The sequence below is a fragment of the Centroberyx affinis genome, unplaced genomic scaffold (genome assembly GCF_046629955.1).
Source record: "Centroberyx affinis isolate AG114_WGS23_722 - 3 ecotype Tasmania unplaced genomic scaffold, CSIRO-AGI_Caff_v1 ptg001455l_1, whole genome shotgun sequence".
Classification (NCBI taxonomy): domain Eukaryota; kingdom Metazoa; phylum Chordata; class Actinopteri; order Beryciformes; family Berycidae; genus Centroberyx; species Centroberyx affinis.
The window spans coordinates 196352-214550 of record NW_027279928.1 but is presented as its reverse complement, the minus strand read 5'-3'; the positions used below and the strand labels follow the sequence as shown (position 1 = coordinate 214550).

Here is an 18199-nt window from a genome sequence, read left to right as displayed (position 1 = left end):
CGACCCTGCAGGCAACAAGTCTCACGAGCTCACCAGAACAAACCACCAGTTGGATGCAACGCACGCAGGCGGGTCCGAACGCCGTGACGTTGCTGAGCGGGCTGGACTCGGGATAACTCAGATGATGGGGATTATACAGCGGGGTGCTGGTCTTGGTTTTGTAGAGTGCCGTTGGTCTGGCTGACAGCTTGATGATAGCGCTGCGGAGGCTTGGCTGAGCAGCTGTGCGCAGCATGGGCACCGGGGATTACATCTGCGTGACGCTGCGCGGCGGTGCGCCCTGGGGATTCACTCTGCGTGAGGGAGAGGAGGACACCTACAGACCTTTCCAGGTTTTCCAGGTAACTTGCTGAGTATATCTATCTATCTATCTATCTATCTATCTATCTATCTATCTATCTATCTATGTTTTAGTCTTTGCGTTATGTTGTCAACAATTTGTTCACTTCAACTTTTTGCACACGAAAACATCTTTTAAAGTAAGTTTATTTTATTAGGATCATGCCAGACATTTATTGATAATGCATCCTGAAATTCTTGGACTTTCACTATACTGATGTTATCAATAATGAAACTGAGTTTTACCAATGCCATTTTGGATATACGCCTCCTGCTATAACAAAGAGAACTTTTGGCTTACAGCCTACACTCTAGGCTATCATTTATGATGGAGTTTTTTGAGTAATTCCCAGTAAAGAAGACAGAGTTGAACAAACTCTGGTGTGAGAGAGTTTATTTGGAACAGTGTCCCTGCATTTTTGTGCGCGTCGGCTCTGTTTTGGTGCAAGATTCCTAGGGACCCTTATATGGTCAAGGCCATGAGCGAGTGTGAGGCTGAGGGCCGTGTGATCTGTTATCACTCACCAAGACTTCAGCAAGAAAGCGAAGCAATAAGCAGAGGAGTAGCCTATAACAGACGAGTGAAAGGTATCTGCAGGGGTCATGCGGGAATGTCAAGTTAAACAAACATGAAGGGCATTAAAAGGTTGACCTAAAATTTAAATGTAAGCCTGCTATGTAGATATTACTTTAAAAGATCATTAAAAAAAAGCAACAGAAATGAAGCGAGACAAATATTAAGTTCTGCTAAATATGTTTGGTCACACAACCATTTGTTAATTCATGCCAGATAGTGTGGTAATACATCATACATGACAGTAGATCATGTCATCTGCCTTCTGGTGACAACTGATGAAGTCACTATACAGTGCCGCACTACTGGCACACATGCATCACTGTAAATACAAAGGCAATAATACAGGAGCAACATTTTGAGGCAGTGTATATTGGTGGTATTGTCAGTACTGTTGACACACAGTATTTATTCATGGTTTATATTTGCATGTTATTGTCCCACGTTTCATCACTCATCTCTAATGCAGGCAATATCATCCATTTGTATTGCTTTGAAATAGCTTTTGACTTGTTGCCATATAACTTTAGTTTTTTATTATGTTACTTTATTACTTTTATTATTAAGAGTCTCACTAATCAACTCCGTTGCTTTCTATCTTCCACTCCCTTTCACAGCCTCACTGGTAACCCATGAGTCTGTAGCTTTTCAGCATTAATGACTGCTAATCAATCAATCGTGACAGTAGAAAGTTATAGTCAGGTGGAGGTCTTTGATGCCTAGGAGTGAATATATTCAATATTCTCAACACTCTGTTCATTCATTCATTGATCACCATGACATCTTTGTAGTCCTAATGCCATTTTTCAGTTCTCACAAACTGGATACACACACACACAAATACACACACACACACACACACACACACACAAACTTTGATTAGATCTGGCAAATAGATCTGGCGAATGCTCTGCAGATTCCTATTTGTTTTCAAAAGCTGCAAGTGTACATTCATTTCATGCACTGTACAATTGTTATTATAGCTTATCTTCTGGGTAACAGCTGCTTTAACTTTACATACATAATGTCACCATGTTTTGCAGAACCCACAGCACTGATTCAACACAGTGATGAACTAGTGCATTGAATGAGTCTTTGTGTAAGTGGATGGATCCTAAAATAGAATCAAACTACCTTCAGGTAGATTCAGTATTAAATTTAGCTTTGTTGCAGTTTGGCTTTTATAAACTCAATCTTGTCAGATTCATCTCTAAATGCATAGGCCTAAATTTGGTGTCAAATGCTAAAATGAAATTGTTGTCATCCTCTCCCTCTTTCTTCACAAAGTGATGTAGAAACACAGATGATCAGAAGTAAATATTTTGTTGAGTGAAACCAGGTGTCATTACTTTGAATTGCATAAGTGTAGCTCTGACTCTAAATATGGCATTGTAATGGATGTTCACAAGTCGTCAGGCTGTACAAATCTGTCATCAACTTGTCGTCCGCATAGTGACCGTGTAAATGTTTTTCTTACACCGCATTCCAGTGACATCAAAGCTCGACCAGACGAAAGCTTTCGAGAGGCCGAAAGCATCAATATATCTTAATGACATGAGCTTAACCTGTGTTTCAAACAATTCATGCCAGGATCCCTGAGTTAATTTGTGACTTGATATTTTGATATTGCATGAATGTAGATGTTATTTTCACATTTGCTGGTGTGAAGTAGTCTCGTCAAATGGAATGATTGTCTGCACAGCCGTTGAGGCCTCAAGGAAGCTCATAAAAGTCTGGTTGGTTGATATTGAGAGAGTGAGAGAAATCACTGAGCTACTTTAAGTCCTGGCATTTGGTGAGTGGCTTAGACCAGAATTAAAGCAGTCCCTCTGTTTCTCTGGACAAACATAGAAAGTTACCATGCCACTGTACCTTTATAGCTCTCTAGTGAAGTTGTTTGCTGTATAGGTGTAGTAGTTGTATTCAAATACATCTAAAAATAATCAATTCATAAAGATAGATAAAGGAATATCGAGACAAAATTAGGTATGTAAGCCAAAATCAATATTTGCAGACAAAAGCTAAACCTGTAGATTCACAGTACCATTTTAAGCTTATAGGTTCCACTTAAACCAATATTGAATGACCTTAAATTGTTTGCTATGCTGTTATAGTTTCATTATATTTTGGAGTTGAGGGGAGTCTAACACAAAGCCTTGTACAGTGCTTGGGAAAATTGGAGAGCATGAGTCAACACACCCTCCAAAAATGCAGAGCCAACAAATCTAGCTTTAATTCACATCGGACATCAAAAATTGGCTCTTTTTTTTTTATAAGCAAAGCATCTGTGAAAGAGGCATGGAATACATAAAACTGGAAGTGCTTCCTACTTCTAACTTCATTCCTAACTGTGCTGAATAGTTTATAATTTCCATTTTTAAACATTATTATTAATTTCAAACATAAATATAGCTCCAGGAGGGGTCCCTACAAAGTCTGCTTATATGTTATATAAGAGTCTTGTGAATGCTTAGCACTCTAATATTTCCCTATAAAAGCAAAGTAGCTGCATATGACTCATCTTGCAAGTGTGTGCCTCAGTCTTGGACATCTTGGGGGTTTGAGCCCACCTCATCTGGAAGGCATAACTGTAAACACACCTCGAAAACTCTTCTTGTGGGAAGGAGGGAAACCAGCACTGTTAGTTGGAAGTTGAAAAAGCAAACATACCAAGATCATGAGAAATACTCCTCAGCTATAGAGGCTCTCCCGTGTCTGATAAGATGGTGGGTTTTTTTAAGCTTCTGTTGAATTTAGTGGAAACTGGGTTTTGTTTCCTGAGGGAAAGTGATCGCTCAGTGTGGTGACAGGCGGTACAGTGCAAGAGCATGGGGTATCCACTCTCAAAGGGTTGTTTCCATATAAGGGAAGCTGTTTTTTCTTCTTATTTGGAGTCCTGGCCGGAGTACAAAGTTGATGAAGTCATGACTCACTTCATTTTTAAAGGTACAGAAACTACATAATACAAAATTTTATCAGTCTTGGGAGGACACCTTTATAAAAGCTTATCAGAATCTTCTAAAAGAGTCAGAGTATCTTTTTTTTTAAGCCTGTCTGGGATGGGAAAGTTAGGAATAACCAGATCTAGACATTTTGTGTTGTCTTCCCACTTGATACATCATCTGATCCATGGTAATGGTATAATGCCTGCTTCAGTGTTTGATGGTGTCTCAACAAAACTTTAAGGACATTCTGATGTTACCCATACTAGTACTCAACAGATATTCCCATTAAGAAAGTGCTTGAATCCTACCATCCTGAACAGAGACATTTTGCCCTCCCAATTATTATGGTATGTCATCTTGGTATGAGATATGTCAGCATGCATCACATCAATTATGGAATACTGAATAACTAAGTGTATGTTATCTCTTTAGAGTACTGTCAGGATCTACACACAGAATAAAAGCTCAGCCGTTATGAAATAAGCCAAATCATATTCACATTCTATTAAATTATATTCATAGCTTGAACATAGAAGCCATTTTTAGCAGGGTTATCTTGCCCTTTGCAGAGCAAAGAGGGCTCTTGTTGCTGTTGCTTCAGTCCTAATAGTGCACCGCAGGAACCCTATTAAGCCATGCAATCAGCAAAATGCCATCGCCTCATTCATTCAATGCAGTATTCCCGGAGTAAACAAAGTGCTCCATAGCTCCCACTCCTTAATGAAGCTTTGGCATTGTGTATTTCAGCAAAACATCAGCATCCTGGTTCTGTGAGGAAGCATGACCTCAGTTCATGCCTGCTTTATTTTTCCCCTCCTTTTCTAGTCCACATTATTTTAACAAATCAAAGACAATACACCCGCAACATAATATTTTTATTTTATATATTAATGAATATGCTATATGCTATATGAATGAGCTGCGATGTTCCTGGCTGGAAGTGCATTAAGCTGTGAAAACAGAGGAAAGAAGAGAGTGAATGTAGCTTTCCGCCCCACACAGTGTGGCTGCTACCTGTAAGGCAGCTGGAAAATGTTTGCCTGAAATTTTAAAACATAATTGCTTAAAGCTGCGAAGGGCAGGAACCGCTGGGGGCTGTGTGAACTCATTATACACGTCTGTATTTCCTGTGATTTTGTGTTGTGTTTAAGCCCATTACAGGTTAAAGTTGGTAATTTGGAAATGGGCAGCCCAGCATAGCATGAGCGTATGATATCCAATTGTAGTCCCAGAGTCGAGTAAATTCTGCTGTTCAATATAATGGTGAACAATTGTTTTGAAAGCGGCCTTGTTTTTGAAAAGACTGACAAGTACCGTTTGTTTTCTTCTCTTGTCTGGCACCTATGTATGTTATCATTTCCACCATCTTACTTACAGTCTTGATTAAACAAAGAAGTAGCACACTTACTGGAGACTATCCCTTTACAAGCAGCGTATGACAAGTAGTATTTAGACACTACAGGTGGTGTCTGCCTCCTTTGAACACTGCCTGGCTATCTGTGTATCTTTGTGTTCGGAGGGGGAGAGGAGGAGAGAGGTTTCCCCTCCTTTTTTGGAGGATGAGTGGTGACTGCGGTGGTCCAGACAAACCTTGTTCCCCGCAGAGAGGTGTGAGTCCAAATACACAGGCACACAGGAGGCCTTATACGGCCTGTTTGCACACACTCAGCCCCTAAAAACCCAGCGATGGAGTCAAAGGGTTTTTATCTGAAAGTTACCAGCTCCATAAAGTAACTCATAAAATATTTTTGTATATACGGCAAAGCAGCCTAATTTTATTGCCCAAGATGTTGCTTATATTAGACTTAGGCCTATATGTTTGAGGTCCTGCGCTCAATAAACCGATAAGGTAGTGCTCTTTGCTCTGTGTCTATTGTGTTAGTAAAAAAGTACAATTCCATGCAATTGATACTGAATAATTGGCAATGAAACAAAAGCAGTGACAAGTATCAAAACTAAAACAGAGACAGAGAAGATGTTTTGTTTTCATTTGATGACTTAAAATATGATTTCAGTGTAGCAATGCAGTTGAATTTCTGCATTGGTATCTGTAATTCTCATTTGGTGTATGAAATATTTTTGCATTTTTTGAGATAAAAAGCTCTCTGTTCCCATCCATATTACTATTCTCTTACAGGGTTTCCCTCTTCTGCCCTGCAATGGCAAAAAACTATATAGCCATTATTCTTTATTCTACAATGGCCATGCATCGCCATCTAGTGACAAAGCTGTTTTACTGCAAGTATCTGTAATTGTCCATGGAGATAGTGCCATGAAATAAGACGAATACTGATTAGTCATTAATATTTGTAATATTTAAATTCCTAAATGTAAATGATATTTAAGAGTTGTACATTTTATGGTGAAATGATGCCATTTATCCTGCTTTCAACTGGAACATTGCAGTCATTACAGTGCTTGTCCTGGGTTAGCAAACTAATAACTTTTACCTGTTTTGATGCTCTGGACTTGGAATTCTTTGCATGTTGCTATTCAATTTTACCTTTGACCATCAACACTACAACTTTTTCACTGCAACCTAGAAAAAGGAGCAAAGGCATGTGAAATTGTGCCAATAACTCTCTGAGAAAAAGCAAAAGAGAAGGCATCCTTCAGTGTTTTATTCTCCTATATATGGTCCTGTAAAAAATTCACCAATTTTATCTTGTTTTTATTTGTATGACTGCCTTTTATGAGAATCCAGCAAGGCATGGGAAAGTGTTATTTTCAGCCTCTCAGACGGCTGAGTGTTGTGTTGTTGAAATAGTCATGGAGATGGGGATTTCCTTGGGGAATGATCACCGTAATTGCCTGTTTAGAAATGCCCAAATGTTGAGTTTGGAAGGAGAGCTTTGTACATGATTTATGTGTCTTGCTGTTTGCCAGGGGGTCCATTTGGGTAACAACAACTTTATAAATACAGCCAATGTATGAGCCGGCGAGACCGTTTTATTTTAGTGGTGCATGACAATATAAATTTACCTTCAGGAGTGTGCTGTCATGGCAGCTAGGGGGCATGATCAGCATGACAGATAGCAAAATAGCCGGCCATGAGACTACTGTCAGTCATTCGTCTGCAGTTTCATACAAGTATAGAAATGGACACTGAGATTATCGTGTATTGACTCCACTGTATCATAAACATTAGCGTTTAGTGAGTCCTTTGAGAGAATTAGCTGGGACTTTGATTAAGATTAATGACTTGTCGTTAAGCATTGCACATTTTGAACTGGTCCACAATGTTGAGAAATCAGCTGAGCAACAAACGTCCTTTCTAACCCATTTTCAATTTGCAGTATTGGCAACGTATCTTGACACATTTCCTGAGCACATATCCCCTGATTGCAAGGTAGTGAAGTAATAGTTTATCCCTCTAGCTGTATAAGCGGCCTTTTGTGCCAAATTTATGGCATGTTTCTCCTTATTAAATCCTCTTATTAATGAACCATTTTATAGGCCTCAGGAACCAATTACAAGAGAACGAAAGCATAAGCCATTAGTTTAGCTGTGTAGAGAGGTGCCCTTTAAATGTGTCTGCATACAGCAAGCCTGCCACCATAATATGCAGCGCAGTTACAATAAAGCATAGAATTACCATTTTTATTATGGCACACCAAGCCTTGGTAAGCAATGCCTTACTTTTTCCATGTCACTGACTGGACATTACAGTGAGAACTGACTCTGCAGTGACTTGATGGTGTTGCTTGCAGTATGAACGCAGGGTAATAACTATTTACATTCCACAGATCCTGATCCACTTGTGTGCTGAGCTTATATTGTCCCTAAACTAGTAATTCTCAGATCTTTCTTAGATTGCCATAGGAATAGAAATAAATGAAGACTTCATTTCCAAAATGTTATGTTTTGGGGGGGATCCATTACCTGAAGTTTATGTCTCTGTAATATTAATAATCCAGTCTGAAAATGTGTTTTCATTTTGTTAACTTAGGACTCCGTCTTCACGTTGAACTATTCCCCTCCGCAAACATAATTATCATCCATTGCCTGGCTTGGATTTACTGTAATACACCTTGATGCGGAGTGCCCATTTGGCATTCCTAGGAAGCCCCATTTTATCTGTAGAGGCCTTCCACATAGCAGCTGGCTTGGTGCTAAACATAAACTGCTGTGGATTTACAGGGACGGGCTGTTTTACTCAAAGAACACTATCATTATTTCTAGGCTGACTGGTTTGGAAATGCTTTTCTTTAATTTATGACACACTTAGAACTAGAGATTTCTTATATTATTCTCACAAGAATGCATAATGCATTATTTGGCCCTATTGTTAAGCTGAAATAATGCATGCTTCTCTTACTTTTACGATTGAAATTGGACTTGGATACTGACCTGTTAGAGAATTGGCTGTATTGTGGCATTGAATTGTTTAGCGACAGACAGCATTTCAGAGATGCCTTATTTTGTCTTGCTGTATTTAGCGCCACTGTCGTAGCTGAGCTGTGTATGAAGGTCAGGGGTAACTCTCACACTTGGGACATCTCCCCTGCGCAGCTATTCCAGTTCTTTATGTGAGAAGTCTGAGATAGTACATTTATGTTTTTGGGTCACCACCTGTTGTGGACACTGAGTTGATGATGCTGCTCTGACCTCACTCGGGAAGAATTAACCTATAGAGATAATGGATTCTGACCCAGAATTTGATATGGCTGACTGTTAAGATGTGGACATTTGTGCAATACAGGAGAGATGCAATTTTTAGCCGCCATAATGTGTTATGGAAGATTCCATCCTAACTGGGGATGAAATCTTGTGTGGAAAATGTAAACATTTTATTGAAATTATCTTTTTTGTCAACAGTATTGACAGCTTTAGAGCTATAGCAAAGGGAGGAGGCAGTAACTTTATCTGAGTGTTAAATGTAATCTTAAATCTCAAGCTAATGTGTGGGCTTAGCGCAGCTATAGCAGCATCTCAGGTTTTATTACTGACCCAAGTTTGATATCTAGTTGGCAAGTAATTCTATACCCACAATAAGTACTGTAGCAACATGACTGATAGTCAAGTCATAACCATTCCAGTTAGTAGTCAGGTTGCAGCAGAACCATGCGCATATTGTATAGATAAGAGTCCCGTTTCTTAAGTTTAAGATTTTTAGTTTTTTTCAATATACCACTCTTTTTATACACCACTTATACCTAAACTACTTAAAAGCTTTTACATACTTCTTATTTACTATGTCTTAAGGAGACATTTTCCCAAATTTCTACTTTTACTTCTTTTTATAATTATGTGTTGCTTTATGTTTAATGTAAGGGCCAATAAAACTTGATTTTGATTTTGATTCTGTTCTGCCTCTCCTCTCCTCTCCTCTTCACTCCTCTCCTCTCCTCTCCTCTCCTCTCCTCTCCTCTCCTCTAGTTTAGTCTAGTCCCATCTAGTCTCTTCTATCCTCTTACTGTACTGTTGTGATCCACAGGTAGAGGAGGGCGGTCGTGCCTTCCTGGCTGGAGTTCGGGATGGTGATGAGGTGGTGTCAGTCAACGGAGAGCCATGTGCTGATCTCACCCTCTCACAGGCCTTTGCTCTCATCGACACATCGACTGACTGCCTGCAGCTACTTGTCAAAAGGTAGCATCACATATCAGCTATTAGCTAAGATCATTTATGGGGATTAACTTTGGTGTAGACAGCATGAAAGAAAATCTGTGCTTCACTGTCAAAAACAACATCATGTTTGAAAACGTTTGTCCATTTCACACTGCCAGAATAATAAGATGTGGCCATAGTATAGGGAATATAGTGATTTTTAAGATAAAATAAACCTATGGTGACAATTCTGTGACTCACTCTGTAGTATCTGTCTGTGATGAACTCCAACTGGGCCATACAGTACAACGTCCATGTTGTACACAACAGGCAAAAGGATTACCGCAACACTGTATTAGCATTTAGATAGTATGTTGTTTTATGACCTGTGTGTGTGTGTGTGTGTGTGTGTGTGTTAGCCAGTGAATGTGTGCCAGTCACGTTGACCTTCCAACTGGCTTGGCCTGTGTAAAACTCAAGTGCTACAGATCGACAAGCAGCTGCTGAACCATTACTCGTGGGGGAATTGCAAGTCTCAGTATCAGGGTGGCATGTCCTCAAATGTTGCCGCATATGTCTTCACATGCCCATATTAAAAACAATATTTAGGGCAGTGGGGCACACGGTTGTTTTGAATGCAGATTGCTACAAATCAAATTGGATCTAGGTCTTTATATAGTTTTTCGTAAATTACATTCTCTATGACTATAGCACATATTAGACTACAGATATGCTTATAGGTCTGTAGTTAGACTGAATGTGTAACTGCATGGTGGGAGTATCTCTTCTCTTGCAGTCTCGCAGGGCACACAACCTCAACTTGCGGCTATCAAAATGTTTTAGGACATGTCACTCCTTCCCCTTTAGAGAAAAGGACTGGTCACCGAAGTCTAATTGACTTCAATTCAATAATTGTGTTCACAGATAATGGCATTCTGTTTTTCAATTCCTTGGTGACCTTGAAAGAGGAAATTAAGCGGAGCCACGTTGAAATGTGATTACTTTCCACTTCAGTGCTTCGGTGTAGTCATTTAACTTGACGCATGAAGATTGAATTTGCTTGATTACTTTGACCACTTGAGGACTGGGAGATGAGATAGGCCTTATTTGACAATCCAGTGGCTCCATCCCTCACTGACTATGTATTTTATATTAAAATCTATTGTAAACTAATTATCAAAACAACAAAAAGAAGATATAATCTCTTTGTTTCTTCTTTCTCTTTCTTTTATATGCAAGTCAAAATAGACCAACATATTGACATAAAAGCTGATGTTTTAAAGGCCCATTCTGTACAAATCTGAAGGTTGCTTGTAGCCTTAGGAAAATACAGGAATTGTATTAGTTGCAAGATGTTTACATTCCACTCATTAGCAGTCAATAACTTGCCACTTCCATCCATAGAGACAGACACAAAACATTCCATCCAAACATTTAGGGTGAAAATCAAGCAAATATAAGCAAAGAGAAGTTGCACTGTCTTTAATTTGCAGATTGAGTTAGTAAGTTACCCCACTTACTCACCCCTGTTCTCCCCCTCTCCTCTAAAAGATACTGCTCCATCGCCCCTGGACACTTTGAATCAGAGGGGACATACTGTGGTGAGAGGGCATCTTCCGCCGAGGCTTTGGAGAGCACCACCCTCCACATCTTGTCCCCTAACCACAGGTCCCAAGGCCCTAGGGAGCTCTACATATCTGAGTCCCAGGACGAGGCCTATTATGGGGAGGTGGAAAGCGACACGGAGTTGCCCAAGGGACCCCAGCTGCTCTGCACCCAGCTACGAGTGCCCACATCTGGTGATCCCAGAGGCCTGGAGCCTCTTTACCAGGAAAAAGATGAGGGAGCACGGCGGAGCTTCTCCCCTGGGGCCGTGGTGGAGCTCCAGGTGTCCCTCTCTGAACAAACCCTGGAGGATATAGGCTGCACCTCTCTTGGGAGCGCTCGTGGGATCGAGGGGTTATTCTCAAACAGAGAGGCCTCTGACACTATCCACACCAACACCCATTCACTCTATGTTCCATGCTCAGTCAGAGAGCCGCTTAGCCAGCATGGAGTGGTGCTCGGGTCCCCTTCAGTGCTGGGGCAGGTGGAGGTCACTCTGCAGCAACCAACAACATCAAGCGCAGGAGCTGGGAGGGGCATTCTGACTGTGGGTGGCCCCAGGGCCAGTGGAAGTGTTGGATCCCAAGGGGAAGGAGAAGAAGGAGGAGGGCAGAGCGAGGGAGCTCCTCAGTGTTTTACTGTCTCGTTTGGAATTCCCTCAGAGGAGGCAGCACCGGCAGAGGAGCGGGACTCAGATTCTGAGGGGGATCCAGGCAAACCCAACAAGCACCGGGCAAGGCACGCCAGTAAGTACTCCTTTTCCATTTTTACCATGCTGCAGAATATTGGTGCAAATCATATGTGTATGTGTGTGTGTATGTGTGAGTGTGAGTATGAGTAATAAGGATCTATTCTTAAAGGGGGATTCTGCAACCTAATAGGCATAGGTCAGCACTAAATTGCGTTTGTCAACATGTGTGCATTCCAAAGCCAGTGTGTGCACTAAAACAGAGCCTCAAAATAGTAAAACATCTCTCTTACTGCAGTTGGGGGAGGGTGTTCATTGCTTTGTATGAAAGCAGATAGGTCCTGTTCTAATGTGAATCACAATATAATCAAATTGGTAGTAGGCAAGCACAGCACAGAATGGATGGTGGCAGTCAACAAAGGCTGAATTAGGACAAAAAACAAGGTGTCAAAAGGAAATGGGAAATAAAATAAAGCCTTTATATTGTTCCTATGAGTGAAGCTGCTACCCTTTTTGATAAGTCTCAAACAATCCATCTGTAGAGGCTTGATGAGAATATGGCTTCCACGATTACCGAGGCGTTCCTCTGAGCTGTGTAGAAGACATAAATATAACAGCAACACGCTGATGATGCCTGCAGAAGTGGCCATTTGACAGACACCAGCATGTGCTCCCCCAGCCCGTTACCTGATCCTTTCAAACTGGGTGCCTTAACTGAGCTAAAAAAAGTGAGTCCACTGCTCACTCCCGCTGTCTCCTCTACCTTCAGGTTAGTCTTACAGGAATATAAAATGTAAGGGTACTTGTTATTTTTTTACAGCTTTGCATCGATTGGTGGGTCGGGCCGTGAGAGAGTGTTTGTGGCATGGTGTCTGTCATCGGCTTGGCCTTAGGTGTCAGCAAATGTGACAGATTCAAGAGGACCATAGGGTTTTAAGTGGACAGCTTGTGAACTTACAGATAAGGACTGGTAAAGATGCTCCTGGTGCTGGTGAATGTATTGCCTTCAGGCTATTTTTAATCTCTCCCATTTCCTACTACAGGCTACATTATGGGGGTGAACAGACACAGCTGTTTTAATATAGTGTATTATCTGAGAACAAATGAGGATGTTAGACGTGGTTCAGTGAGTTTGATAATTGCTTTATGGGTTGTTGTTGCATGTTCAGTTGAATGAGCAAATCTGAAGTAATACAATCACAGATGTGGATAAGCTTGTTTAAATCTAGATAAATCTGTTTTTTGGCTGAATTTCTTATGGACTCTAAGGAATGCAATGTTTCTCAAATTAATTAATGAATTCATTTTGTACTATTCTATACTCAACTTCTATCTTAATTCTATAATAATCGATTAATAGCTCACTTTATATTTGCTGTGTGTTGGTATCAGTTCAACTGCTTATAGTATCAATGGTTTATTGTCATATTTGAATGTATTGTTGACAACTCTGCTGCCTTCTCTAGTGTGAACATCCATTTGATTTATTGAAGAAACTTATTTAAAAAGAAGTTAAATGGTGTCATGTACTGAAACTAAATTGCAACTTTGTTTTGCCATCTGTTATGATAATTACTGTACATTCTTTGTTATTTATAAGGTCTTCAAATTGCCAGCAAAATCAAATTTGGAGGTTCCATAATAACATGATTCCTTCTTCTTGCCCAGGTTATAATGAAAATGGGCTTATGTTGAACACAGCTTTCTACATTGTCAAATTGAAGTAACTTCAACTACTACAATTATGTCATTAATGCAGATAAAGTGAGCAAAAAATAATATCTCCTTTAAGTTAAGTGCAATATATCAGCAAAGTCATTGATCAAAGAACTTAAAACTATAAATGAAACAGATATTAATGGAGACATAAATATCTGAGGTGTTTCAAGAATCTGCAAATTTTTTTCTATACATGCTCCAAAAAGATTGAATGATTTGTGGTGATCTCAACGCCAACCTAAGCTATTAATATCTATCACTTCATGTGAAGTTAAACAAGTAGTCCAAGAGAAGCAATCCTTTTGATCTCGCTCTCTAACACCCCTTATACTGAGCATTAATCTTCTTTTTTTTTTCTTCTCTATACAGGACTCAGGCGCAGCGAGAGTCTGTCTGAGAAGCAGGTGAAGGAGGCGAAGTCCAAATGTAAACGTATTGCTCTCCTTCTCACGGCTGCTCCGCCCAACCCCAGCAACAAGGGGGTGTTGATGTTCAAGAAACATCGGCAGAGGGCCAAGAAATACACACTTGTGAGCTACGGCACAGGAGAGAACGAACCAGAATACGAGGACGAAGAGGACGAAGAGGACGAGGAGGACGAAGACGACAAACAAGACACCCACACTGTTGAATTTACCCTAGTGGCCACTAGTGATACAGAATTAGACGAGCATTTCTTCACTAATGCCCAGGGTGGCAAAGGTGTGCTAACCTTCAACTGGGACAAGGGACTCCTTGAGATTGAACGCAAGTTGAACAACCAGGAAGAAATGGAATGTTTGCCTGAGACCAAGGGTAAGGGTGCCCTAATGTTTGCACAACGGCGCCAGAGGATGGATGAGATTGCCGCTGAACATGAGGAGTTAAGACGCCAGGGGATTCCCGTGGAAGGGGTGCAGGAGGTTGAAAAGAAGATCGAGGAGCGCTCATACATGCAGGCTACGACAGAGAGCCATGCATACATGGACGTGAATATGCACCAACAAAGCCAGCAACAACAACAGTACCAGCAGTACCAAGAACAACAGTACTATGAGCAACAACAGCACTACCAACAGCAGTACCAACAACAGTATCAGCAGCAACAACAGTATGAACAACAGCATTATCAACAACAGCAAGCATATCATCAGCAGCAAGAGTATCATCAGCAGCAACAGCAAATTCAGCAGTATTCTGCAAATATCAATGGCATAGTCCACCACCAAACCGATGAAATGCAGAGTTCTTTAAGTAACCGTACTGCCAAACCTTTCTCAGTACAAAACATGGCGCCTACCCCCTATTCTCCTGCAGTGAGTGGGACCAATCAAGATGCTGTGGGCCAAGGAGAGCAGATAGCTTCCCGCGATGAGCGCATTTCTACACCTGCAATAAGGACTGGCCTTTTGCAGGAGACAAAGAGGAAAACTACTGGCAAGCCTATGTTCACATTCAAGGAGGCACCAAAAGTATCACCTAACCCAGTGCTGCTGAACCTCCTCAACAGGAGTGACAAGAAGTTGGGTTTTGAGTCAGGACCTGAGGAAGACTACCTTAGCCTGGGGGCTGAGGCCTGCAATTTCCTCCAGTCTCCAAGAGTTAAACACAAGACCCCTCCACCAGTGGCCCCAAAGCCTCTGATCAACCCCAACTCTCCTCCTTGGTCACCACAGATTGAAGAGACCAACCAGGACATGCCTCAGCATGCTGAAAATAGTGTATCCGCACCTGCTGTGGCCCCCACCGCAGAGAGTACCCCTGCTCCAGAACTAGAGCCAACCCCTGCACCTGCCCCTGAGCAACCCCCACCCCTTGCCCCCCAGGAGGCTCCTGCCAACACCCCTCCAGAGGAACAGCACACATGGACTGTGCCAGAGCCTCAGCCACAACAACAGCCCCAGCAAGTGACAGCTTGGGAGGAAAATGGTCACAATAATTCTCCCCTACACGCCGAGCCTGCTGCTGTGAGTTCCTGGGCCCCAGCACAAGCACAAACACAACAGCAGCCATCTACTAGCTCCTGGGATCCAGCCCAAGTGCAGCCCCAGGAGCCAGCTCCAAGTCAGTCTCCACCACAGCCTTCTTGGGTGACGCATCAACCTGCTCAGCCCCAAGCACAGCCTCAACCTCCCGTGAATTCTTGGGCCCCTCCTCCAGTCCAGCCTCAAGTTCAGCCATCATGGGGCCAGCCTCAAGAGCAAGCACAATCCCAGGCACATGTTCAGCCAACCTGGGCCCAGCCTAGAGAGCAACCACAGTCTCAGCCACAAGTTCAGCCAACTTACTTAGCTCAGCATCATGAGCAGCCACAGCCTCAGCAAGTGCAACCACCCTGGGCTCAACCTCAGGAACCAATGCAACAGCAGCCCCAGTCCCCATGGACACAGCAGTCACAAACAGACTCTCAGCCTCAACCACCATGGATTCAACAGCCCCAGCAAAAATCCCAAACACAACCGCCTTGGGTTCAACAGGCTCAGCCAGAATCCCAGCCACAATCACCATGGGTTCAGCAACCTCAGTATCAAGCTCCACAACAAGCATGGCCTCAGGCCCAAGAACAGGGTCAGCCACAGCCACCTTGGGTCTCATCACCTCAGCCTCAGCAGCAGCAGCCTCCAATCAATGCATGGCCTCCATCACAGACCCAAGCCCAAGCTCAGCCTCCTTGGGTCCAAGCAGCCCAAGCACAACCTCCAGCCCAGCCTCAAGCCCCTTTGAATCCATGGGCGCCAGTACCTGCCCAGGTTCAGCCCCAACCATCATGGGCCCAGCAGCCTCCAGAACATGCTCAGCACCCCATGAATTCCTGGGGCCCAGAACAGAATCAAGCCCAACCTCAGCCACCTTGGGCTCAATCAGTTCCAACCCAGTCCACACCACAATCAAACTGGCAACAGCCCCCTCCACATCAACAGACTCCACCACCGCCACCAATGAATGCATGGTCTCCAGCACAGCCACAGCCCCAAACACCTGTCAATGCTTGGGCTCCACAGTCACAGCAAACACCTCTGAATGTTTCAGCTCCAATGGTGAACACCAGGGTGACTCAAGCTTCTCCAAAACCTTGGCATCCTCCACAAAATGCCCTACATAACCGGACCCCTCCAACTCCCCCACAGCGAATGACGTCTTATACCATTGGTCGAAGATCTTCATCACCTGTCAACCCAATGGCCACTGTCTTAAATCCATCTTCATCTGGTTCAGCTTTTGAGATGCCAGCTGTCAGAGGGAAAGGAGCTGATCTGTTTGCCAAGAGGCAGTCCCGTATGGAGAAGTTTGTCGTGGACTCAGAGACTGTGCAAGCAAATAAGGCAAGCCGGTCTACATCACCAGCTGCTTCCTTACCGAATGAGTGGAAATATTCCCCCAATGTACGAGCTCCCCCTCCATTGGCATATAATCCCATCCAGTCCCCTTCCTATCCACCAGCAGCAATAAAGCACCCCCCTCCATCTAGCCCTTTAGCCAAAGGCAAGAAAAAAGGCAAAGAGAAAGAGAAGCCTGCCCCCAAACCCCTCAATGTTATAGATGTCATGAAGCATCAACCCTATCAACTCAATTCCTCACTCTTTACTTATGGCCCAGCAGCAGAGGCTGCCAAGCCCCCTGCACCCAAGCCTGAGCCTTCATCTCCTGCCCCCCCTGTCCAAAACCAACCAATTCAATATGAGCAAATGGCTCCTGTCCAGCCGGCTGGACCAATAAATGCCCCATATCCTCAGCAGCCCTATGGGGTGCCCCCTCAACATCTCATGCATGATGGCCGCTACCAGCAAGCCCCAGCTAATGCTTACCCTCCTGCCAATCCCTATCAGCAGGCTCCTGGTGGCCCATACCAGCAAGTATATAACCCACAGTTTCAACAAGCTCCTCCAGCTGCTTATCAACCCCAAGCTCCTCAATCTCCAAACGCTCCCTACCAACAGGCGCCCCAGGTCCCCTACCAACCAGCCAATAGCCCTCCCTACCTGGCAGCTCCCACAGTGCCCTACCAACCACAGCCTCCTAGTAGCTATATTGCTCCCAGTTTCCCTACAGCTGCAAGGCCTGAATCCGCCTCAGGTGGCAACACTGTGGCTGCTCCAAAGCCCAAGTTTATGGCTAAAAAGAGTTCAGCTCAAGTGTGGAAGCCTACAGCAGTTGATAAAGAGTGATTTTCATTACATGCTTGCTTTTTGCTTGAAACTTTGGCAGGTGCTCTTACAATACACAGCTGAGCTGCATATTTTATGCATTTAAGCTAGCTGTTGTAATGATTATCTTCACCTCCATCTGTTCTACTCTTGTTATTATCATAGGAAATAGCTTGAAGGTTTTCAATCAGAGTTTTGAGAGCTAATGCTCATGGCATCACAATCAAAATAAGAACATAAGAATAAGTATAGGATGTAATTATATCTTATCAGACACAACTGAGCCAAAATTAACTTTATATTTTTATAAAGCATGTATATTTTAACACATTTATATAAAAGGATGCATATGGAGACTTATTAGTGAACAAATCAGTATGAGTTCACATCAGATGTAATAAAAATCTATTGTGGTGGCAATACCAGAATGTAGGGGAGTATGATGCTCAGTAAGAATTGAAAGAAACGTGTGAATGGAAAAAATTTTTTAGATGGCTGAATGATAACAGGAAGTTGATATTGGAAAGGAGATTTAAAAGGAAGGAACAAAATGCAAAATGTACGTAATCTTATTTGATATATGATGCGCAATACAATCTGTTTCCATGTGCAATATTTTGCCCTTATGTTAGAAAGAAGATAGGGTAGCAAGGGAAGA

General features: G+C 42.5%; 1 protein-coding gene across 1 annotated transcript; it reads left to right on the top strand.

Annotated features, from left to right (window-relative positions):
- The first annotated feature begins 233 nt into the window (after window positions 1–233).
- On the top strand, window positions 234–17562 carry synpo2a (synaptopodin 2a). The gene is made up of 4 exons (XM_071526765.1): window positions 234–341; window positions 9296–9447; window positions 10957–11756; window positions 13787–17562. Exons 1-4 carry the CDS (start codon window positions 234–236, stop codon window positions 17560–17562), a joined length of 4836 nt encoding a protein of 1611 aa, XP_071382866.1.
- The last annotated feature ends 637 nt before the right edge of the window (window positions 17563–18199 follow it).

Excerpts from the sequence above, each read along its gene's own strand:
- synpo2a (XM_071526765.1), top strand. The coding sequence starts at position 234 with ATGGGCACCGGGGATTACATCTGCGTGACGCTGCGCGGCGGTGCGCCC. Across the intron at positions 9,448-10,956 it reads CTGCAGCTACTTGTCAAAAG|ATACTGCTCCATCGCCCCTG; the intron begins GTAGCATCACAT and ends CTCCTCTAAAAG. Across the intron at positions 11,757-13,786 it reads GCACCGGGCAAGGCACGCCA|GACTCAGGCGCAGCGAGAGT; the intron begins GTAAGTACTCCT and ends TTCTCTATACAG.